The sequence below is a fragment of the Thermobia domestica genome, unplaced genomic scaffold (assembly GCF_964235325.1).
Source record: "Thermobia domestica unplaced genomic scaffold, izTheDome1.hap1.1 HAP1_SCAFFOLD_245, whole genome shotgun sequence".
NCBI classification, from domain to species: Eukaryota; Metazoa; Arthropoda; class Insecta; order Zygentoma; family Lepismatidae; genus Thermobia; species Thermobia domestica.
The window spans coordinates 197,295-224,048 of record NW_027655964.1 but is presented as its reverse complement, the minus strand read 5'-3'; the positions used below and the strand labels follow the sequence as shown (position 1 = coordinate 224,048).

The 26,754-nt window shown below is 35.1% G+C and overlaps 1 protein-coding gene across 1 annotated transcript in view; it reads left to right on the top strand.

Annotated features, from left to right (window-relative positions):
* LOC145676620 (uncharacterized) overlaps positions 1–23,231 on the top strand; it is a 94,173-nt gene extending 70,942 nt beyond the window's left edge. Inside the window, 3 exon segments of the mRNA XM_081747453.1 lie at positions 12,577–12,950; positions 21,621–22,033; positions 22,036–23,231. Of these exon segments, the coding sequence (XP_081603579.1) occupies positions 12,577–12,950; positions 21,621–22,033; positions 22,036–22,751 (1,503 nt within the window). The 3' untranslated portion in view covers positions 22,752–23,231.
* Positions 23,232–26,754: the final 3,523 nt, after the last annotated feature.

The window sequence follows — 26,754 nt, the reverse complement described above, 5'->3', positions numbered from 1 at the left end:
ACAAAGGAGGAGTAACGTTTAGACGTAAATTGTGAGCGTGTGTCCTCTCTCACTCCCATTCCATTCGTTTAAATTCCCGTTCAGCTTCATCTGGAGTGGAATAAGGCTCTCTGCACAATACGTTGACGCAAACCTTATGTTATGGTTCTATCATTTTCAACGTGATGGCAACGCTGTGCAGTGGTGACTTGCATTACGTGCTCAGAAGACAAGGAGCTGTGATACTTTAAAACAAGTGGCTGTAATACTTTAAAAAACTAGTACGACGATATTTAATGTCATCGATGTTCATTTCTAATATTTTTAGTATTTTAATTGTTCTATTTTTACGGCAAGTAGGTATAAAACTCCATAATACACATATTAACTATGAGCGAATGTCATCCAACAATATTGTAATGCTACGCACTATTATGAACAAGCGTAGGAAAATGAACATTGTGGTTGATGGCACGAAAGACGGCATTAGGAAGACATCATGAACTCAACGAACGACTAGGCAAACCGAATGCAATGAAAATTTGCAAAGAAATTGTTCATCACTTATAGTGTTGTGTAATTATTCTAAAAGGTTTGGGGAGTGAACATAGTTTCAAGATATAATTGATTTTTGAAAATTAGTGAACATATGCCAATTTTCAACAATTAACCTTTGTGCCAAGTTTCGTCTCAATCCGCTGAAAATTAGGGTGGTTAATGCATTCACAGATAGCGTTATATATATACAGATAGATAGATAAATAGACCCACATAGAAAGAGAGAAAAAGTGTTTTACTCCCTTCTCGCACTTGTGGTGCGTCAGAGCTAAACCGGGCCCCTTTGCAAAACTTATTGAGCAGCCTAATCTAAACAGAAACCTCTTACTTGCTAACGTAGAAACGTAGTCGGGAGGTGTAAGACATGTAGAAATTGTAATTTAATAACCATGAGTATGGATTCGAACACTCCACTTCCATGTTTTTCTTTTTACTTTTTGCAGCTACATTGGAACGTTCTAATTTCATTCTTTACTAATTGCAAATGGCGTTTACATTCAAAATATGAGGAATTTTGGTGGGATTTGTTCAGATTTTCTTCTCTTTCAAAATTAAGACAAGAATAAAAGCAATACGCAAAGACAAAAAGTATTATGAGTACTAAACATTACCAATAATAATTGCTACGAAAACTAAATACGACCTCTTTTACCATCTCTCACAAGCTGCATGTATTATTAACAAAATTTTTTAAAAACGTCCTCCCGAAGATTCCAACTGGCGACCTTTGCATTTGTAAGCCAGCAACTTAACCACTACACCAAGATCACGGCGTGGTGAACGTTTAGTTGTCGGCGTATTTGTTGTATTTATGTTTTATGTTCCCACTTCGACAATTTTTACTCTTTTTTTCTGAATTTAACATCTGTTTCTGGCTTTCTCTTTTGGTGTCGTCCTTTATTTACAATATGCACTATTCGTATTCACAGCTTGTGCCCTTCTGCAGTGTCTTATTCAGATTGAACTTTTCTTTTTGCCCCTCAGTAAACATTTGATTGATTTAATTCTCATACTCTCCACGGATGGAGCGCAGGAATGCCAGACTCGAAAAATAGGTGTACATTTACTTTCCTGACACATAATATATATAAAAGTACCTACAAACAGGTTTCTCACTTTCTCAGCTTTCTGAAGACTTGATTCCGTTATGCTCTGAAAGCCTCATGATATTCGTAAGATATCACCAAAACCAATAAATTTATTTGTTCACGAACTATTGTCATAATGTTTATTTTTGGTTAGCGCATGTCTATAACAAAGGTTAAATGATGGTACCAGAAAGTTCACTGATTATCTTCTGATATATTCTGCTCTCTTATTTTTTTGAGTATTGTGCATCTATTGTGTGCAAATGTATAATATGCATGCTTATACACTTAGCTATATAGCATGAATACGTCAAGAGGGAAAATCACGCTCACGACTGCAAGATGCCCAGAACTTTTTTTTATTATTATTATATCTAGTTCAATTTAAAGCAAAGGGAATTTGAGGAACTGAGCTCGGGTGTTATCCTAGGAGTAGGCGAGATGACAATGATAGGTTTATGTGGAAAATAACAAGAGTTTGAGAAACACACCCATACCCTGTGCTAGGTGGTCCCAACAAGTATTTTTGAGTCACAATCGCGTAGAAATGAATCGCACTGCATAAAACCGTTTTTACGATATCAGATGACACATGCTTATAATGAAGAAGGGGTCCAGTATTTGGACATTTCCAGGTGAAATCAGTCACGTCACAACAAAAGAGTATGCAGAATAGTTACTTCCCTCAAGCGACACAGCTGAAAAGTAATAGTGAAGAACTGACACAGCAAATACGAACACTATGTACAAAGTAATCTTCACAGAAGGAGCAATTGTGGACTGTCAAGGATGAAGTGTTTTTCATTCTTTTCGGAGGTGCTGTTACAGGCTTACAACCTGAAACGTGTCAAGCTAGAAAGGAACAGCAATATTAAGAGAAATTATATAGGTCACTTGTAACCATAGAAATGGTTCACTGCTTCTAATTGTAATCAAAACTAGCTTGTAGTGGCCACCTTTAACAAATTAGTATTTTTCGACATCTTGCACGCGTATACCCACCACAGCTAACGTGCCTCTTCTCTATGGACACACACGAGTTGGTGAATAGCACGCTAGTAATATATATAAGATATTTGCATCAAATTTTGCCGTTTTTAATAGACGTCAGTCTGTCTCCTCTCTCTGACTCGACTTTCTGAAGAGGTACTTTAACTTACATGTGAATTCACGCATGGAATTTCGAGAAATAGGCAGGAAGAAAAGTCGTGTGTGGCAATGTTACATGCAAAATTTAAAAAAAAGGAAACACATGCAAATATTGTGAACACATATTTAAGCGCAAATACATACTTAAGCGCAAATGTTGACAAAATGGTGGGGTATGTGTGTTCTGGCAGTTACCCAAACTAATTTGTTTATAACATTTAGAAATTTAATCCGCCTTATGGAAAGTCGTTTTGACAAATGATTAGCGTCATGTTAAACGCCCGACATCTGAAGGAAGCATATATAAGTTGAACGGTTTAGTATGGTACTAATCACAAGCCAGAAGGACTCTGCATATTATAATGGGAGTTGGGGTTCGTATTCGTTTGTTCCAGTTTGAGAAGACCAACGAATAATGCTATCGGGATCCGAATCTTGGATCTCTTTAGGAGTCTTCCTAAGAACATCATTCATTTGCACAAATCAGTACATTGAAATAAGAAACTGGTAGCGAAACAAATAACACCACTTCCACGGTCCTCGGAATCGGGCGTTATATATATCAGAGGCATAAGCCGTATACCCACCGTCGCTGTTGCGTCAGCTCCAAGATACACCGGTCAATACCTGTAAAAGAATACAAGGTGGGACAGCAATGCATGATTTACGCCAGACGAGTAGTGGGAGACGAAAGTAACGTTTGCCCTTCACTGTTCCACAAATACCTTACCTGTTTAATTCTACTCTAGGTCATATACACTATTAGAAGGTAATATCCTCCTTTCACTGAGAAAGAAACAATGTAGATCACACACTTTGAAATTATGAAATATTATTTTTCATTGCATATTAAAAAAAGAAATATTTGCAAAACACTTATATTTAACTTTTAACTTCGATGAATATAAAACATTTACAAACGTGTGAGAACACAAGACACAAGATTTCACTTAGCAAAAAGATGGCCCAATAATTGTGGTATACGAACCGATACGATACCGAAATAATACGCGAAGTTTCGACCGAACGAATATGATGAATCGGATCGCGACTATGCAATTCACTACAGACACTTCACTTCCATTAAGTTGCAAGGGGTTGCCATTGATTATTTTCCATCGTTTTATCTTGTGGTTTTCATGGTCTGTCCACCTAAGTTTTAGTATTACGTGCTAAAATCATTTTATATTACTTTTGGAAGTTAAACACTAAAACTTTACATACTTCAATGGTTTTCGTGAAGACAGAAACTTAGTACGTTCACTTCACATGGTGGCTAACAAGACACACACACTTCTCTTCCTGCGTCACATAGTTGCCAGTTAGCAGCGCAAGAATACACTAGAAAAATAAAATATATTTCGTAGAAAACATTAAGTTTTTGCTTCATAATGTTGCTAATTATATATAATGAATGGCTCATAGATTAATAGAAATCACATTAAAAACACTGATTGTTCCAATAAGTTATGGAACTGACGATTATTGATAGATTTTATATTGTCACGCAAAAATCTGTCATCGTCATGAAAGTTTGGTGCGTGGGCGTTGATCTCGAGAGTAGCAAATTTCCTCCTCCAAATATGGGCTGACGGGAGGAAGCGAGACTGTCTGGAAAAGTTAGGCACCTTTTGGGTGAGAAATTCCTGAGCATTGTTCTTCTCCAAGTGTTAACTGGTTGCGTTTCATTCCTAAGAATTGACGCTGGGGAAATACGAGGGTTGATTTAAAAATTCATCCAGTCCATACCGTTAAAATATGGTCCAGTTTTCTTTATCATCTCTGACGAGTATGATCATTTCTAATTCACTTTCGTACTCATTGATAATTAAATTGCATCAAAGTGTTGCAAATCACTCATCTCCTGCTCCAACTGATATTTGATTCTTAAATCTGCGCCTTAGTTTGTCTTTTGACAATTCACTTACATGAAGGAGGTTAACGCCAGCAGCCCGCCCCATTTTTTCCACACTGACCTAACACTAATTCGAGCTTACTACGACACACTGGCCCGCCAGACTGATCATCACTCAGCACCTATAACGAGGAATTTAACTGCTAGTGTTTCGAAGGATAGTTGGAGTTGTCGGCGGAAAACGAGTTTTACACGGGAATGACTTATCATACAGTGTTCAGTACTTAGTCCTGTATATGTATACCAAGTTTTATACCGATCATCACGTTCTAACCGAAACATGTCCCTTGTTAGAAAAAATCATATGACTAGTTATATAAAATACAGTCAAAGAATTTGAATTTTTGTAACCTCCAAATTGTTTAAAACCTAGAAGTATATCATAATAAATGAAAATAAAGTAATTTGTCATACTTTTCTTATAATTTAGAAAATAAAATAAAGAAATGGAAATAAATTCCCTCCCGGATATTGATATGCAAGAGAACAACCCGGGAATATTCCCGTTTTTTATTTTCCTTTCCACCGTAAATATTCCCACTGCCTATCACTATTCTTGAATGAGTTGAAATTGGTAAATGTTAACATTTTACAAATCGAATAAACGAAAAAAATAACTAGTGCAATTTAATTTACGGTGGAAAACAATAATGATATCAAAACAAAAGTACAAAGAAAACACACCAACCACTTTTCGTTTATTGTTTTTCATATTATTATTATTATTATTATTATTATTATTAATAATAATAATAATAATAATAATATAAAGTCAGTGGTAGCTCATGCCTTCAACATGTATACAACAGTGGCTTTAAACACATTATAAATTTCCAATGGTCTTTGTCAGGTCGGGCTTTATATTTGTGAAGAAGAAGAAGAAGAAGAACTAATTTTTTCAATAAGCAATTATTCTGTATCATATTAAAACCTGATCGTATAATTGATTGCAAGTACCGTCTATAATTGCCGGGAGAGTATCCATGAAATATCGAGTAGAGTAGCCGTTATGGCGAGTGCATCGTGCTTTGTGTGTCCTGTGATGCCGAGAGTTGTGTGGGGTTTTCTATACATATTTGCTGAACTTACACACTTTTTCTTTCCTTTACACGTTCATACATTCCCTCCTTTTTCTACACTTTCTAGCATTCATTTTACACTCCTCAATTTTCTCTACCTCTTGTTCTGTTGAACTTGGTCTTCAGCCCCCTTTATCTGTTCGAAATTCTCTCCTTATTCTGATATTTTCCTATTGTACCATACTTCTCTCCAAAAAATCACAGAAGAAACAAATAAAGAGAAAGCGCAGGAAAAGTGGTATGAAGAAGGTGTCAAAAAGAGCAGTTTGAAAGGAATATACACATACAAAAGGCGTTATGAGAAAATATATTATATGAACAATGATTTGCGAAGCATTTTTATTTTCAAAGCCAGGTCAGGGAGCCTTGAACAGGGGTAAGATTGAAAAAATTTAAAGAAATGAACGAAAAATGTCAATTATGTTTTAAAGAAGACGAAACATTAGAACACTTATTGTTAAAATGTGTAGAAACCCTAAAAATCAATTAAAAGTGGACATGGATCGATGAAATGAAAAAAGGAAGGAAAATTGGTTAAATTAGCTTGGAGGCTAGGCTTTAATGTAAATGGAAGGGAACTAAGTGATAAAGAAATAGAAAAAAAACAAAGAACTTCTTGAATTTTGGTGCAAAAAGAAAATGGAAAACTTTAGATGAAAAAAGAGCAGTACCGTACTTACTTTCTCTTTTTTTCTTTTTTAAAGGAACCAAACTTCCGAAGAGAAGGAAGGAAAATACCTTGAACCTGAACCTGAACCTGAAATTTGGCTTTCTCCCGATTGCGACACTTCTTTTTTCACGTATTTTCGCTTTATCATACTTACTACTTTCTATCTGTTTTATGACTTTGTACACATCTTGTTACTTTTTTTTAATTTATTTATTTCATTTTCCGCCGTAAGAACTTAGCGTTCATGGCTTCGTCAAGAGATACAGTTACTATTACAAGTTATAATAATAATAATTGCAAGAGATACGCTACAATTAGTATTAAAATTATTAAAAAAATAATATATAATAATACAATATATAAAGTAATAATATAAAATATATACGTAACAATAAAACAAACTAAGTATACTTTTAGAGAAAATATAAATTTACCTTGTTTTATATATTTTAAAATTCAAATAAATTTTGATTTTTACATTATAAAGAAAGATCACAGTGAAGATATTCATCTAAACCATAGAAAAGATGTTTGAGTAACAGTAACTTGAGGTGTCTTTTAAACTGCAAGTTTGGCATTCGTTTGACACGATCTGGTAATTTATTATAAAGTTTTATTCCTATGTGGTGTAACGAATTTTGAGTTCTTGTTAGACGGAAATTTTGGATATGAATATGATTGGTTGTTCTTGTGTTGTATTCGTGTAGGTCCGAGTTGAGTTGAAAGTTTCTTTTATTCATATGTATAAATGATGTTGTTTCTAGAATGTACATACACGGCAATGCTAATATTTTAAGTTTCTGAAACAGTGGTCTACTTGGTGTGTGAAACGGGACTGATAACATTATTCGTAACATTTTCTTCTGCACAGTAAACACTTTTTTTGCATAACAGGTATTACCCCAGAAAATGATTCCATACGATAGAATTGACTGGATCAATCCGAAATAAATTGTTGTCAATGTTTCTGTAGTTAGAATCTTGCTAACTTTACCTATAAGATATATTTTCGCGCTTAGTTTCCTCAACAAATCATTCACGTGATCGTCCCATGTTAACTTAGAGTCTAATTTTATCCCTAAAAATTTACAAGAGTCAGATACCTGTATGAGTTCCCCGTCTATACGTATTTGATGTATATTTAGAGAGTTTAGTTTTCCTTCATTGAAACTCATTATAGTTGTTTATGCTGCATTTAAGTTAAGTTGGTTTGCTTTTATCCATTCTGTAATTTTATCTGTCGTGTTCTTAAATATGATTTCCTCGGAGCAAATGTTATTTGGAATTTCAACTAAAATATTTGTATCATCCGCAAAAAGTACGCTTTTGTTTGGAACTATATAATCAGGAAGATCGTTAATGTAGATAAGGAAAACTATAGGACCTAATATTGATCCTTGTGGAACTCCGTGCCTAATGTGTCTTACCTCTGACTTGGTTGGACCTATTTCTACATATTGCATGCGGTTAGTCAAATAGGAGTGGAACCATAAATTAGCATGACCTCTAATACCATAACTACGCAATTTATTCAATAAAATTTTGTGATTAACAAGGTCAAAGGCTTCTGTGAGATCCAGAAAAATTCCATATATTTTATTTCTTCTCTCTCTCGCTTTATATATATCACTTAGAAAAGCAACTACAGCATTGTTAATTGATTTGCACTTCCTAAACCCGAATTGGCTCTTCGTGAAGATATTATTCTTTTCCAAAAAGGGCACCAATCTGTTATACATAACTTTTTCTAAAATTTTGGAGAAAACAGATAGAATAAGGATAGGACGATAATTTCCTGGGTCAGTAGTTGATCCTTTTTTGTGTATAGGTCTTATTTTTGCAAGTTTAAGATCTTCTGGAAATGTTCCCGTTTCAAGAGAGGAATTGCATATATCAGTCAACGGTATAAGAAAATATTCGGCACACATTTTAAGCAAGTAATAAGGAATATCGTCAGGCCCAGAAGATTTTTTCGTCTTCATTTTTTTAATAATCGATCTTATTTCTAACTCTGTGGTAGGTATTAAGTATATAGATACAGAATTACTAGATAATTTTATGTTGTTTGTCTTTTCAGACTCAGAATTTGAGTATGTTTTCGCAACGTTGGCAAAAAAATCATTAAGTAGGTTTGCAATATGTTGTTTATTTGCTATTTCTCGGCCATGCTGTATTATTTTTTTTTATTTCTATTTTTTGCGTTTTTAATGCGGTTGATTGTTCATTTACTACTTGCCATAGTGTTTTGTTCTTGTTATCAGATTTAGATATCCTATTTGATGTGTCCATTTTCTTTGCTTCTTTTATTACACCTTTAAGAATACTCCTATATTTATTAAAATAATCTTTTAGTTTCCTATTATTCGTTTTTTTCACAATTGTATGTAGTTGTTTCTTTCTCATGCAGGAATTAATTATGCCTCGTGTTATCCAGTTGCATCTACTTTTGTGAGAATATACCTTTATCTTTTTAAGTGGAAAGGCTATTTCGAAATAGTGCCTAACTGTATTAATGAACTGTCTGTATTTATTGTTTACGTCATTTTCTAGTAGTGTGTCCTTCCAGTCTTCCTTGCTAAGAAGATATTGAAAGTACTCCACGTTCGTTTCATGAAAGTTTCTTGCCCACTTACATTCTTTTCTATCAATTTTCCGATCTTGGGGTTGAAGTGTTATGTTTATTTGAACTGCATTATGGTCGGAGAGTGATGTGTTAAGATTACTTGCTTTAAAGGAAGTAGTTTCATTATCTATTACAATTTGATCTATACAAGATTCTGAGTTTTCTGTAACGCGGGTTGGAGTGTTTATAGTGTGTTGTAGGCCGAAGGATTGCAAAGTGTTTGATAATAATGTTAGGTGATTTGATGGTGTCAGGAAATCAATGTTTAGGTCGCCACATAATACGATTGGTTTACTTTCTTTCTTAACTAGAGTTAACAGTTGTTCTAATTTTTCAATAAAACGGGGAAAGGAGCTGTCAGGTGTTCTATACATGACTATTATAATGAAGCTATGTCCTGACTTTTCGATTTCTATTACTGCATGCTCAAATGTCTGTTCCTCATTCAGATACATGCTGTTGTTTTTTACCTTATACTTTAATATTTTTCTCACAAACATTAAAGCACCACCGCACCCACTGAATGTCCGGCAAAATCCACCAACCCATATATAATTTGGTAGGACTGTATACTCTATTTCATCTTCCCTCAACCAGTGTTCGGTAATACAAATTACATCTGGGTTCATCAGTTCAGTGTCGTTTCTGATTAGTATGTCTAGTTCATCTATTTTATTTCTAATGGATTGTATATTCTGATGTAGTACCTTTAGTTCAACTGTATTATAATGGTTTGATTGATAGCATACTGACCTAGAAGAAGTATCTGTGTCGATGAGTGGAGCATTTGTTATCTCTTTGATGCTTAGATTGTCATCAAACTTAGATACATTTTCCCCATTAACTACTTTAGAAGTGATATTATTGTCTCGTCGCAAAAAAAAAATCATTATTCCTGAGTTTTTCGGGTAATCGCCTTTGTCGATTGGTCACACGCGTACTACTACTTGGGGCGCCTATTGTTGAATGTGTATGTATCTTTTGTGGTGTCATGCATTGAGAAATTGGGAGGATAACTTTTGCGTTTCTTTTGTTGTGTTCCGAAACGTTTTCATTGCCTTCTGCGTTACCATTAAAGAAAGCCATGGATTGCGAACTCTCAGTAAATGTATCTGTACTCCTTTTTTTAAAGTTACATGTTTGGTTATGTACTGTCTTTTCACTATTAAGATTTACTAGTGTCACTGATGTACGCCCCAAATTGTGAAGCATCTCTTTTGCTACAAACAACATTTGGCTATCCTCACTGTGCATTTCAAGCAATCCATTCCCCATAGCTAAACTAAAACTTACGTTGGAGAACTGAAATGTGTTCAAAGCTCTAGAGGCATCTTTTACAACTGTACATTTAGACGTTACCTTTGTATTATTAGTAACCTGTTTGCAGGCTAAAGATTTTGTTTGCCCATTTCTGTACTGTACTATACTATATGATTTTGCACTGGACTTATTACTTATTAATTGATTTACCTTGTCTACAATGAAAAGCTTACCTCTGCGGTTTAAATGTAGACCATGCTGAGTATGGTGTGTTCGGTCGAGAGACGCAAGATCGACAATATGTACATTAGTATACTTGTTACATAATTTCCTGATTGGTTTTCCTCACTTCTAAATTGACACAAGATTTATCAATTAAGTCCTACCGGTTAGGGACTGTACAAGCCAGAACATTGGTATTACCTAATTTACTTAATACACTTTCATAAGCAGCTATTACACTATTTGCTTCGTTTTTAGATACATCATTAGTTCCAGTGATTATTAACACATAATCCTCTTTTGTGAGTTTTTCTGTTTCTTGTACGCAGTCCTTCAACACTTGCTCAGATCGAGCTCCTGGCTTAACAAAGTTAACTGTTCTTACCTTGTTTAGTTTGTTGCTCATAAGTGTACCTAACCCACGACCTTGGCTATCTGATAATATAACTACTTTCTTCAGGTCACTTTCCTGTCTATTACTCCCTTCAGCATTCCTATTTCTTCTGTTGTTTTGTCGAGTCACATTTACGTCTAATTTTGTTCTCAGCTTGTTATGGGTTTCACCATCTTCAAAGAATTTCGGAATACTTTTCCTGTCCTGCGACGTACTACTTTTAAAATGTTCTTTGACCATTTCACCTTCAAGCACTACAAATCTATTCTGAGTTCTAATGCCTTCTGGTGAACCTACCTGTTGATATTGTGTGGTTTTTACATTACGCATAGTTTGCGACTTCAGATTGTATCGCGGTTTACTTTTATTTGTTTCGGCCTTTTCTTTGTCCTCCAATAACTGCGTTTCGTATTTACTGTTGTATATTACATTTACATTGTTTTTCCTCTGCCGAACATTTCCAACAAATTTCGATGAGTTTTTAGCTATTGGTTGGTTGACACTATTATGCACTGAATTAGGGACATTGTTTCTTTTCACCTGTTCAAGAGTGCTGCTTTCTTGCGAGTTGGGGTGTACATTAATATTGCGTTTTACAATTTCACTCCAGAATGCACTTGTATTTTCGTTTTGAGCGATCTGTCCATTATTTTGCAGAATGTCTTTAGATAATATGTCTATTATTAATTGTTTCGATAGAATTTCTTCTAGTTTTGCATTCAGTTCTCTTTGCAGTTTTTCACAATTAATACAAAATGAACCCTCCATTGTATAACATAAACAAAATTCTAACACAAAGAAGCTATAATTTTCAACATCAATGCGATTTTTCTGAAACCATAATTTCAGCGTAAACCGTAAATTTAAAACAGGGTAAGCTGGCAACGCTGACTTTCATAGAGATTGCAGCTATGAGATTGCAAATGGCCGCCAATTTATTGTAATATATTTTTCAAAATTCTGAGAATCCACTACGAACTAATAAAATGAAATCTACACAGCTATTATTGTTTTGGCACAGCTTTACACTTTTATCCATTGGAGACTGGATTCTACATTTCTTTTACTCCAGATGGCTACCTCGCATTTAAATACTAAAATAATACTTCTAGTGGAAACACAAATACAAGTTTTGTTTACGTTTCACAAATTATTCATATCTCAGTTTCTATCACTACGAAAGTACATTTTCGATGTTCTTCTTACCACTACATAATTCACAGATAAAATAGTGTAGAGTAAGTTCTTCTTAGAATAATATTACCACTAAAATTCTCGCAATAAAGCGGGAGCATGTCTCGACGCGTACTAGCTAGTTGCACAATGACCCTCGTTCCGTTATCATTTTTCAGCTATTCTAATCTTTACATTTTACATGTTTAATTACCTTTCTAAATTGCCGATATTCTTGTTCAATACAGTGATAATGATACTAAGCAAACTTTTGTAATGCTTACTACAAGCAAACAATCAATAGCCGAGAGAGGAATTGTGGTTGATGAAGAAGAATAAGAGGAAGAAGAAGAAGAGTGGAAATATAAAGTTGCTTTTGTGAACGTACTTGTAAATCATTTCATTAACACTGGCAACGTAAAATATAAGGGGAGTATAAGAACAGTGTTAAATTCTTATTATATTTCAATTCACAATGGCTGGTAAGGCGTCTGTTAAGTTGGAATTGATATGCAAAGAAGAAATTGCTTATGACTTACCTAGTGATGATCCGCTCGAAGGGAGAGGGTGGACATACGAACTAATGAATGACAACAAAGAGTTAATATTATCTACAACGGAAGGAGAGGTATCAGCGGGCAAGGATACAGCTATGTGCTCCTTGGATGTGAAACGAAACGTTGATAGGGTGAAACCAGAATTAGCACTAGAAGAAGATCCTGAATTTGAAAGTAATATAGAAACGCTAATAAAGATTGTGGTTCAGGAGACTTGCGCGTCGTATTCTAATGACTCCCAACAATTAATAACAAAAAGTTTAAATTCAGTTCGGCCACAAAGGTAATGTTCAATTTTTCATTAACTAATTGCTTCAGATTGATAATACGGTTACATGGTTTCGGAAATTTTGTTGGTTAAAAGCAATACTTCACGAGAAATATTTAGGTATGGGAGATATCATGAACGTAAGTTAGTAGCCTACAATTTGGAAATGACATGGCATACGTAGACAAGCTGTATACCAAATAAAAGTAATAAAAAATTGATACGATCCATACAATTCTTATGTAGTTCATATGTTGATAAAATAATTATTTCTTTATTATTGGTTACACATTTCGTACTAATTGTTTCACATACTTAAAATATGGGTGCTCGACGATATTGTTTTATTTATATGGAGACTTATGTAAAATAACAAATAATGAGAATGGTAATTATCCTAAAATTTTACAAATGTAAACCTGTAATGTATTATATTCGAACATAAACTATGGACGTTTGTGATTTTATTTTGATTTAGGTCAAATGGGTCTAGCTTGATTTTTCCGTCGGGCTTCGAAAGACAAGTAAAATACAAGATAAAGAACATTTTAACCAACAATGGATGTTCATTATTTGTAGTGGTCCATACAACAGTTCATTTCATAGCTGCACTCATTTTTTCAAGAAAGTCAACTTTTTACATTCTTAGCAAATTTTTTTTAGGGTATGGACCTACATTTTTCAATATGGGATCACTTTAGGGGCTTGATGTACGTACATTATTTATGAATTATTGTTAAAACAACGCTAATCAGCATGTGCTAGATGGCCGGTAAAAATAAGATTGCTGTGCAGATTAGGGCATTACGCAGAATGTGGGTAAACAAGGATAGCGCAAAATTCTGTATTTAGGATGACTTACACGTCTTACGTGTTGAATGTGTTCTTGCTTGTATATTTGTGTTCCAAAGTAACACAATACATTAGGGACGTAACTTCTTAATTATATGGATCCCTTCATTCCCAAACATTTTCATAGTTCCGTGTTATGATTTGCCACACTAAATTTTGATACTTCATTTCGCTTACAGTGGTTACTAGCTACCTTGACAAGGGGTTACTTTGCACATCGGGCATTACTTCGCCAAAATATGAAGAGAGTTTCACAGTCCTCCGTCGGTAAAACCATGAACTGTATACACGAAGTTTCAACTACCCTCTACGATAGAACATGTAACTTTATTTTTGTGTTAATGTTGGGGTCAGCATCAGTTCTAATTAGAGGGAGCCTTTGTTGTTGTAGTGGCGTGGAAAACAGTCACTGTAAGGACCGCCAAATTTTAAAAGAATTTCCGTCAATGTTAAGTCAGTTTCGTTATATTATACATTGTAACTTGCATTATACAACGTAACTAATAACCGTTTGAACATTTTAATACAAATAAATTAGTAAAACGTTGGTTAAGCCCTACGGAGCGCCATTCTGTGCGTAATTATTTGACAACACAGGTTGTAAGTCATTCATTAAAAATACAGATTAATGAATTGGATCCTAAAACAAACGGTGCTGACAATCTCTTACAGTTGAAGCTTGCAAGGTCCCTGAGGATTCGAATGAATCGCTTCTACCCTAAGACCTTACATACCACCCTAGTTGCATGCCTTCGGTATTCAAGTCATGACAATTCAGGGTTAATTTCCGAACCCTAATTGGGCTGTTAACATTCAGGCCTTGAGGAGGCATTTTAAGAAAATAAATGTAATGAAGAGGACGACAAGAAATACACCCTGGAAGGGGATTTAATGCAACAGCCTCACATTTCAAATCATCAATTTTTTAATCATTAGTATTACTTCAGGCCCGCTCGTACCTACAAAATTGGTACGTTTACAAATGTAACCTTTTAAAGAGCGCTAGCTTATACTTATGTGTGGCTTACTAGCAATTGCACTTATCTTTATCGAGAATAAAGTCACATCCAAGAGCATTTGTCACAATAGTGAAACACAAGATAACAGTAATATTAACTTGCTCATTAAACATTATTGTTGTTCAGGGCCTACTCGTACGTAGCAATCTTAATTTGTTCTCATAACATAAACCATAATTTTACCATATACTGCCTAACTGACGTAAGCACTCCGTACTATCGATACATCATAGTATCTGGTGTTTATCGTAGTAAATGGTAACGTGGAATCGTAAACGGGCTTCCCTTTTTCTTTTTCTCGAGATCGGTTTATGATTCCCGGCACAAGAATACAAGAGTTATTTTCAAATATCAAAAAGAATAACATTTAATTTACTTTCTCCAAATGCAAATCAAAACTTTAATTATTTTCTATAAATCCAAATCAAAACTAATTATTATATCAAAATCTAAAATCCGAACATCAATTTTATTACTATTTTACTTTTCTCTAATTATGCCAAACATTAAAAATTAGAACAAAATTTTGAAATTTTAGTCAATTGCCGAATCTGCATATTAGCTGGGTCCCAACCAGGCGTCCGACTGGTTTCATCACTTTAATTTTATAACGAAAGTAGGGATGTCCCTAGGGGATGAACTATATTTTAACCTTCAACTCTTCTTAACTTATAATATCGCTTTCTCTGAAGTCAATTAACTTCAGGTAATATTAGTCACATTGAATGCACATTGACTTTTCATAGTAGACTGCATATATATATCGAACAACGAGCAACTTTATCAAATTCAAGGTTATTGTCAATTACTTTCAATATTATACTAAATTGTGTTTAACTTACAGTATTTTGACGGCGACTTGATCTTACATTACAAATTTTGCATATTTTCTCATTATACAATCACAACATCAGATGAAAAAGTTCACTATCTGAAGAGCACATTTTTTAATTACCCAAAATTTTAACTTTATGATTAATTGTAGTTATTACTAGTACTTCTCTAATTATGTTCGTAATTTTATCTAATTGCCTAACAAGTCTCTAAATGCTTGATTGTATGGGGACAGTTAATATTAATATAAACATAAAGGAGAATGATTAAAAACTCAAGCAAAATTTGATAACAAAATTTTATTATGAAGTATGGTTCCCAAAACTGGAAAGACCTAAAATAAAATACAAAACTTAAACATCCTAATAAGAATTCGATACTGAAAGTCCGCATCCAAAACGGGATAGCCATACTTTTCAAAAGTGGTGCGGTATTATTACAATTTCAAAGTCGGAAATCGCGTTCTGAATCAATTACCTGTTTAAAATTTCCAATGCTGTCTCTCCCATCCACATTCATCTTTCATCTCCAAATGCTGTAAGGAAACCATAAAACATGACATCTAAGTAAACGTACCTGCTTGTTAGGCGATATTGATGGTTTCTTGGACTGGTGCGTCAGTGGCGGTGGGCACACACTTTGATTCTGAAAAGTAACCTTCTAAATTCGGGGAAATAATCAAATAAATAAACAATAATCCTTTTTTCATAATCTAAAAGTTTAAAAGTTCAAATTCGGTATTTCTGATTTCTCATCTCTTTTGGGGTTTAACCCGAGTTGGGGTGAAGTTCACGGTTTTTTTTTGTGCTAAGATTTTAATTTTCCATCTGTGCCGGTTACGCTTGCAAGATGTAATTTAGCACGGTTACGTGTACTTTTCCAGTTAGTTTGTTTAATTTCGGAACTTTTCTCCTTTTTACAGCGTATTTACTGAACTTCCACGTAATGACACGCCTTCCTTTGCGACGTTTGGATTTACGCTGCATTACGATACCTGCCATAAATTTCTTTTCAGGTTTGCGCTTACTATTACTATATTTTGCCATGTAGTTTATTATACAATGTTCGTACGTGTTTTCGCTTAAGCTTTTTAGTGCTCTTCGGAGTCGATGTATACTTCTTCCTCATGTTTGATTCGAAATAACCTCGCCTACAGCTCGACTTTAATTTGCATGTAGTTCGTCTTTGACCGAGTTTAGTGCGTTCCGAATTACGCTTACCAAGGAACTTTCCTTTTATTCTCAACTTATTTCCTTCTGCACGCCTAACGTGTGGTTGTGCGTGCTGAGAATACGCTGTACGTGGAGGTCGACGCACATTGTTTTCATAATGAGCAATCAACATGTCTACATTTTGTGTAACACTACACTTAAACTTTCGCTTTTTACAATTTCGCAATATTGAAGTACTAGCTTGAAAATTCAAATATTTCGGCAACTGAAAATTAATAATTGTTGCATCTGATGTACTGATATGATCACGTCTTCTCATTTTGATTCTTCTGATTATGCTCCTCGAAATCGAGTTTACCTTAATAATGTATTACGAAAACTCAACTGGGTATCATTGGCCATCTTATTTTTCTTCTTAACTTTGGTGTTACATTTCGGTTCTATAACGGAAATATACTTTCGACTGCGTGTGCTTTATTGGAAGTGTTACTTCTACGCTTGTTTACGGTAAACATTTCCGACCGATATATTATGTACGAGACCTTCACTACGTAAAGCAGAATTCGCTTGGCGGGTCTATTGTGAATTTGAAGTCGTTTCCTTCTACAATACTCAAAGCTGATAAAGTCGGGATGGATTTGCAGCACTCAAATGCAACTTACGTTAGACATACACTGTTACAAAGACATATTTGAATTTGTTAATTCGCGCAAAACCATTTGCCTGCGACACAAAACCGACAACACTGTAACTTCGTTATCACACAAAATCATCAATTCAACTCTCAAGCCTTCCCTGGCTTTTTCGAGAGGGCGGATACGCGCAACCTGAACGCTACCGCTTATCATGTGTGAAACATCGGTATCCCTTGCCGGCAAAACAATTAAATTAGAAACAATTTGTTACAGGTACGCGTAACGATTGTTCTTTTTTGCTATCTCTACACTGCATACTTCCTTTTCCTGACTGTAATCGACTTTCTGGTTTATTTGGCACATATCTTTCACAACTTGGGCTGGCTCGAATTCAAGACGGTTTCTTTTCCGCCTTGCACACTTTTATTTTGTTGGTTTGCCTACACTCAACCTGTGCCGTTCGCATGTATTCATAGAACAGAGTGAGACCTTTCTTTCATTCCGCTACACTATTTTTAAACTCAGCAGTTACTGAATCAAGAAGATTGACCGCGTTAACTAATTCAGAGAGTACTTCAGTTAAGGAGTTATTGGCTACTTTGATATTATTACGTAAGCTGTCTGCTTTGACATTCAATTCGCTCTTTCCTACGCTCCCCGATCGTTTCTGTTAGAGGCTTTTGAAGTTCACCTACTGATTCATGTATTTTTTGTCCTAGGCATCCAATATTCATTACCATTTTTGAGTAATGGTTTCTAATTGTTTCTCTAATTCCTCTGTCAACATTGCTTGAAATTGTTCTAAAACACTAGCCTCCATATTGATATGAGTTACGAGCAACTAATTCAAAGTACAAAAAACTAAATGTCTGAGTTTAATACGAAAATAAGAAACATGCACATAAAACATGAAACACTAAGAATTTTTATATTACGACCATTAACAACCAATCCTTGTGTTTACATCTCAGGTTTCACTTTGCGAAGTGCTTCAATATAAAACTAACACAGATGTAAACCAGTACCATATATAAAATATTTTCTATAACTATTCTATCAGGCTTTGATTCCATTTTGTACTAATACACAATAACACACTCAGCAAGGCCATGTGATAATATTTGAAAAACAGAATCACGTGACAGTTTCTACACAATAACTGTGTCTTCATCAGACTTCCACTCCTGGTTGCTGGGAGTTTGTCATCACTTATATATACTGTCCGGAGATCAATTTTAATTAGGTTCCGCCCCTTCTTTAAAAAGTAACACTTGTCTGGCTTTCACTTTCACTTTTTAGCTGCACACGTGTTATATTAAAGATTTACTTTTTTCCGCTGGATGCGTCCTTTCCTCTAATTATCCTTGTTTACCTTGTTATTTTGTTTCTCTTTCTTTCTTCTTCCTTTTAATCTTTTCTTTAAGCAGAATCTTCTCTCACTCCTTATTTATCGAGAATCTTGCATTCCAGTTCATCACCTTGCGTCCTGCTTTCATAATCTCTGGCTTCCTTCCATTTTCTCACCAAAGTCCTGTTCTCTATCTTTATAACCTCTGCTTCTTCCCACCCTATCCTGTGGTTTTTTCTTTCTGATGCTTGTATATCGCATTGTTGTCCATTTTCAATCTTACAACATCCTGGTGCTGCTTAATCCTTTTTTTGCATTTTTTTTGTTTCTCTTATGTAAATTTTGTTACACTCCTCGCATCCTACTCTATATATTACTCCCCCTTGATCTTTGTTCGCTATTGCTTTTCTCTTTTTTCTTCTGACTAGTTCAATTATTCTGCTTCCTCTTCATTTGTACGTCCTAATTCCTGCTTTTCGAAACATTCTCTATATGGTCTCTCTTTGTTTGCACAGTTATTGTGTTGAAACTGTCACGTGATACTGTTTTCTTTTTACATATTATCACATAGCCTTGCTCAGTGTGTTATTGTGTATTAGTATTAAAACATTTACTCTTATTCATAAATGCACATGAAGGTGCATAGTGTAAAACATGTATGTATGTGTGTATACTCAATCAGTTGTTTGCTATCCACTCACATCTACATAGAATTAAAAATCAACAAGAAAAATTTTTATGAGCTACATTAATCTCTCTGTTGCTCTCAAGGTCAAAACATATTTACTTACATGAAAAATCTACATTACTCAGTTCTTGTTTTTATCTATCACTCTGCTTTATTTTTAATTAATTTTGTTCGCCGAGGATCTGATAGAAATTGACTGTCGACACTAGGCTAATCAGATCCAAACTTAACACGTTATCTGTATAACTAATGGTATTGTAAAAGCAGTTGTAGGAAGATTGCTATAATTTAATCCTGAAAACGGTCGCCATGTGGTTGAAATCGTGTTTTTTGGTAGTTGTTAGATTCTTGTAAATATAATCGTAACCTTCACATTGATTTTCGTCTTTTTCCCAACATTTGTCACTTGTTTATTGCATTTATCCAAGTTTTGCTACGGCAGTGTGACGTAATATTGAGGTCTCAAATATTCAGTAATAATAATAATAATTCAGTAATAAGTATAGGTAACAAATTCCGTATGAGGACACATTGTATTAAAGCCTGTAAAATAACCCGTAGCGTAAGCCATATGTTACAAAATAGTCGGGATTGGAGAGAAGTGTCAGGACCAACAGCACATACCCTCTCGATACGTTCCTACAACTAGCTAAATGTTATAACGGAAAGTTTCCCTACAACTAGCTAAATGTTATAAAGGAAAGTTAAATGTTATAACGGAAAGTTTCCAGGTAATTTTGGTGTAGAAAGTAGCGATTCTGAACTCAGAAGAGCCGTAATTACAGTTGCTTTTAGTAATGGTTATGCTGGCTAAGCTAAAGAAGATGTCGAAGGGGTTTCGGGAATGGGGTTCCGTACCATCATGAGACACCTCTACAGCTACTCAAATTTAAACGAAAGATTTCTGCTAATATTTCGTGTAGAATATATTCTACTGTACGTTTTCAGGAAAAAAACTGTAAAAAAAAGAACTGAATATAATTGAAAACTAAAGCTTGTAATAAACTAACTTGTGAAGTTTGCAGATTTAATTAAAAAAGCTTTGGTACAAAAATATATACACAGGCCATAATTCATTGAGCTCTGAAATCTTATCAAAATGATGTATAAGATTCAGTCTACAGAGCAATTGTTGCTTAAGGAGTGGCATACACTATTTCTAGAATCAAGATCAGATGAGATACGATAGTTTTGGTCTCGTCTCGATTCTCATCTCCAAAGCATGACTATAGTGTGAGTTAACCTTGTCCCGTCTCGAATTAAAATTTTTCATCCAGATTTTGTTTGGTTTGTTTTAGAATCGAGATGAGAAATTCGTCTTTTGATGGGCAACATTACAAAAAACCAAATTTTTTTTTCTGCCTAATATCACGTTTCTGCTTGTAATGGTACGACCTGAGCGATAATAAGTTTTTAGTTTTTAAATATTCTTCGAGATAATTGTTATTATTATTAGTATTACTCCTGAAAATTTGATAGTTCAAGTGCTGAAACAAACGAGTATTCAAATATTTGAATGTAATGAAGCGTGTGTTATCGCCGATCTATTTCCATCAAAATTCCTAAAGTAAAAAAAAAAATGCTTGACGTGTATTTAGTCGAAGAACCTCGAGATTACTGGTCAAGCCCCTAGACCACTGAACCATGATCACAACGCTGTAAATGATTCGTCTTTAGTCTTGTTACTCTGTGTCTCTGTCTCAGCTTGGAAAGTTGTATGTAATTTTTTAATTGGTTTCAAAACGCCTTTCTTGTTTTTCTGATGATAAGTGAATTATCTTCGGTACAGTTTCTATTAATACGTTGAGTTGTTCTTAAACCTTTGGATCGCAAGTTGGTTGTTTTCTCCCCACGAAGCTACACATAAGACAGATTTAATTCTCATACTGTGCATTTGTGTCAAGACAGCCGACAATACCTGGTCATAGACTTATATCCGCCACGATATAAATGATAGTTTGATATAGTGAAACAAACTACAGCAATTTATTTTGAAACAATAGTGATATGGTACTCCATTTCATATTTCTACAATATTTAATGTAATAAAACATGTAATATAGCGAATGATTACATTTTTCTTGCTACTTAATCATTATCTCCTGTTATATTTCATTGTTTGTTGAATTTGTTACAGGCGCGATAATATCTTTGCTTACCACGGAGAAAGGATAACGTTTACTATATTAAATAAAACCATTTCTCATTCTCATGAGGAATCTGATACTTCGACGCAGTTTGGCAAAGGATTTCATCGATCACGTTTGACAAAAAATATGGTGACACAGGAAAGTGAAAAGCGTCATGCGTCCCAAAATAGTGATAAACGCTCTAGTCAAAGTTCAACTATGTCTAGTGGTGAGTTAGTGCATTCAGGTGAAAAATCTCACATTTGTTTAGTATGTGGAAAGGAATTTAGAGGATGTTCAAGTTTGGCTACTCACATGGTGATTCATACAGGAAGAAAACTACACACGTGCCAAGAGTGTGGCAAGGCATTTAATCAACGTTCAACTTTGGCTACACACATGTTAATACACACAGAAGAAAACCTCACACGTGCCAAGACTGTGGTAAGGCATTTACTCGACGTTCAAATTTGGCTACACACATGTTAATCCACAGAGGAGAAAAACCTTACTTGTGCCATGAGTGTGGTAAGGCATTTAATGATCGTTCGACTTTGGCTACACACATGTTAATCCACACAGGAGAAAAACCTCACACATGCCAAGAATGTGCTGAGGCATTTACTCATCGTTCGACTTTGGCTAAACACATGTTAATCCACACAGGAGAAAATTCTCACGTGTGCCATGAGTGTGGTGAGGCATTTAATGATCATTCGACTTTGACTACACACATGTTAATGCACACAGGGGAAAAAGTTTACACATGCCAACAGTGTGGTAAGGCATTTTATCGACGTTCAAATTTGGCTACACACATCTTAATCCACACTGGAGAAAAACCTCACTTGTGCCATGAGTGTGGTAAGGCATTTACTCATCGTTCACATTTGGCTAGACACATGTTAATCCACACGGGAGAAAAACCTCACACATGCCAAGAGTGTGGTAAGGCATTTACTCATCGTTCACATTTGGCTAGACACATGTTAATCCACACGGGAGAAAAATCACACACGTGCCAAGAGTGTGGTAAGGAATTTACTCTTCGTTCACATTGTATTTTATGCATAGACGATCCTAAGTACATACAAAGATTTCTTACTGCCAAATTTAACATACAGATTTACTTAAGCTGATAGCTTCATTGTTGATGTTGATAGCTTCATTATTCAAAATCTATAAAAAAAACTGTTGACTTAACCAAAAGTTTTCACATACCTTTCATTGTCCGATTGCGTAGTCCCACTCTGGAGCTATACCAATGCATAACTTGTCCATATTACAGTAATATATCGAAAATGTAAATATCACCTATATCAACAAACGCTTCCAAACTCAGCACCCTTTATTCATGCAATATATACTACCACACTTTAGACCCCACACCAAATCGCTATCAGCATACTCCTTGTCCCTAAGGTTTACGCTCTGTCAGTACACTTTACCCTCGTCAGGTTCATTGTTCTTAACCGTATAGTGGTAAGGTGAAAAATTTTTTTATGAATGGTAACATTTTGCCTCCTGGATCCAGGAACATTTTTGTCTGATAAGATGTGAACTTGGATTTAAATTTGTATTATATTTACAATATTGAATACAAACACCAGACAGCGAAACTGTACATTTTTATTGAGGCTATATTTTTCTAGTTAAAATTAAGTTCAATAATTGTTATTTTTATTGCTTATATACCGGCACTAAAAATAAAATATTAATTAACTAGAAAGAAGTAAACCAGGATTTCTCCTAATAGCGGTATATCCAGGTTTCAATTCTGAAGCATTTTTGCGTGACTTAGGCAAATCCACTTACAGAACTTTTGGCAAAATATCTGCCCTTACTGCGTTTATACATGTAACATCGCTCTCGCTTTCCTACGTGAGGAGGTACACAAGCATCTTCTTCTAGAGTCAATCCCAAAACCTTGCTGTGTTTGCTGAATGTATAACATTACCATTAGTCGGTTCTACATTTTAGAAGTGATAAAATCACGTTATTTGCCATCGTGTAGTATTTCTTTCTTCGTCATATTCAGTAGGTATCTGGTCAACTATGTCGACCCCACCTTTAGTATCGTTGTAAAATGTGACGATCTCTGGCTTCCTGTTATCTCTGGTACACTCGTCTAATTTGACGTGATTCTGCATACTTGAGATCAGCACTAAACACAGATTTTTCTTAGATGCATACGAACCAATGGTGCAGTTCTAATGAAAACCAAATACACTACTGTAGTCTTTCCTTCGTTTGGCATTCACAAACGCGGGGGCAACTCTCTTGTTTTTACGAATTGACCCTATAATAATTAACTTACTGTCTCATTCCATTTATTTAACCAAATTGCAGCTTGTAAACCGATTATTGTAAAAAGGTATCTTTGCAAGATGAACCATGAATCTGTTGACACAATCTCTTCACTACTTCTTCAGGTTTGTTATCTATCTGGAACGGGCCTTCTGGTTGTGTCCTCACATACACTTCTATATTTGTTGTGGAGTATAATGTTTCACCAACAAGAATAAAAATTTTAATTCCACATTTTGGAGGTATTTTAGGCATATAAGTACGAAATCTACATCTTCTCCGGATTCCGACAAGTATCTCACCCAAAGTTGCTAACATACAAATTAAGAAAACTGTTGTTGCAGTTGTTTACAAATAACTAAAAAAAGTCACGAATTGGGGATAATCTGGGGCTGAAGGTTACATCTGATTATGTTATTCATTAGCATCTTCCACTTTTTCATCCATCATATCCTCCACAGTAATCACTTTCTGCTCAGTTTGGCTTCTCCGGTTCCCATCATCACATAGAGATGACCCTACGCAAAAGACACATTTATTTGTCTGATTAACAATACACATGTGTTAACTTGTGCTTCGCACCTCCGCTCATACTCCGTCCTCGTTATCTCTTTACACATTTTTTTACTTTCTCTAATTGTATTGTATTTATATTGAATCAATCTGTCTATATTAATTTGTGTGTTATATATGTTTACTTACATTATAATGCCAAAGATCAAAGTTCCATACGCCCATTTTTCTTTTTCTTTTTGATTTTTTGTTAGCTTTTATACCGTATAATTGTAAAATTTCGATAGAGCACAGATCTCTACTTACACTTTGTAAATAAATTCTTTTCCATCACTCACGTTACAGAGGGCGTAACCTTCTCATAGGTTGATAGTCACTTTGATTTGCCGGTAAAACGTAGTGCATTTACATACTTTCTCAGCTGGCGCACGTGTAGTGAGGCGTAGCTGCCAAGTCTAAACTCTATTTATTGCACTCATGTGGGCGCACAGTGATGCTAATTCATTAACAGGCGACAGGTTGCAAGAAATTGAGTTTTCCCCAGCGTAGTTTGGCTGGAGTTCACAAGTAGTATAATTTTTGATCATCATTATAATCATTTTCACTCTTATCCTGTTCTCATCACATAGTTTTGAATACTGTTTCAGTTCGGTTACTTTACCGCATATGATAATTGACGATGGAAAGTCTTTCATACATCCTTTGAAGATAAAATTGCCGGTGTGGCTCAGTTGTAAAGCGTTCACCTCTGATGCATGGGGTATCGGGTCCAAACCCTGCTCCCGCCAAGTTAACTTTGTGGTGGACAAACACCGTGTGCTTGGTTTTCCTCGGAGTTCTCCAGTTTCCTCCCACTTTCTTCATTCCACAATTTCATTCATGCTCAGCATACACTGAACCAAGTTCCCAGAGTTCTCGTTCTCCGATTAGTGGCAACCACCAAGCATCATCAACGAGTTCACTTCCATTTAAGATGCATACAAATGCACATAGCATCTCGAGCTCCGACTCTGACTCCAACCAGCTTATCCTCCTCTGCAGCCTGTCTATAGCTTGCTACAACAAAACTACAATCCAAAGTACTTTAGTTCGAAGGTTTTACTTCTCTAACTTTTCCAGTATTGGCAACGCAAAGATATTTCGCAAATGTTAAAAACAAAAAAATGGATTCATCAATAAATCACAGTCGGCTAACTTCGCAAAAAAATTCGTGACCATCCAGTTTCCAAATGTTCAGGAAAACTGCAACTTTAAACTTCTCTCAACAACATCCGACACTGGCAACCTCAGCCATATACCATGTCAATAGTAGTACGAGGGGTCCCACAATCTATAACACTTGATATATAGGCTAAACTTCCTAAAATGGGATACACCTTTAAAAATGCATCCGTATTCGCAACAATCAGAGACCAACGTACATAGTTCGAATTCTGAGAACATCACAGGATACTATCAACGACCTTTTGCATAAACAAATCTTAATTTTCAAGAAGAGATGCCGATTTGAACAATCTTGCTCATTGCGACCAATTCCTCTCCCAGGTAAACGCTGTCAAGAAAACAAAGTACATCCTACTAACAGGTGCAACCTATGAACCTGTTATCCTACAAAGAGGTGCACACTTTTCCTTTTCCTATGAAAACTGTCCGAATCTGCAACAAGTTCCAATCTGCAACACTTGGTATCAATTCCCGCCTCCGAGATACAGCTACAGGTGCAAGTCTCGGCTTGCTCCAGAATAACTCAGGCCGAAACTTGTAGTACCACTCATTATGTTCAAAATCAAAAAAGTGAGACTTCAAAAGACTAATCAATTTCTTTATATGCATAAACTATTAGCATTTGTCACCCACACTCTTCAAAACGTTCGTCTTTTGCACAACCATTAATATTAAAACACGTTCAGCACGCAGCTCGGAACATTCTTCGCTTCGATTTTCATGACACTTACAGTGGTTCGTACGTGCACTTACATGTATCTCTACCCGAAACAACTATTTAATTTCATAGTGATCATGTATCTAGTTATTCGACTATGACTTTTATTTCTATTTCTCAATTTTCTCTTGTACTTACCTCATAAACTCATATTTTAACAACTATTACACGAGGAACAATTTGACACATTACTTATCAGTAAAACGCATCTCCCTCCGAAACTTAATTGCAAATTTACCGGCTATCAACTCATTCCACACGATATGAAGCTTCCGGCTCGATGCGCAACTAGCGGCGTTACAATACTATTTTATTCTTACCCATGTAATATTTTCCATAAGTAGAAGCTTTGCTTTATATATACTTAAACACAAACAAAA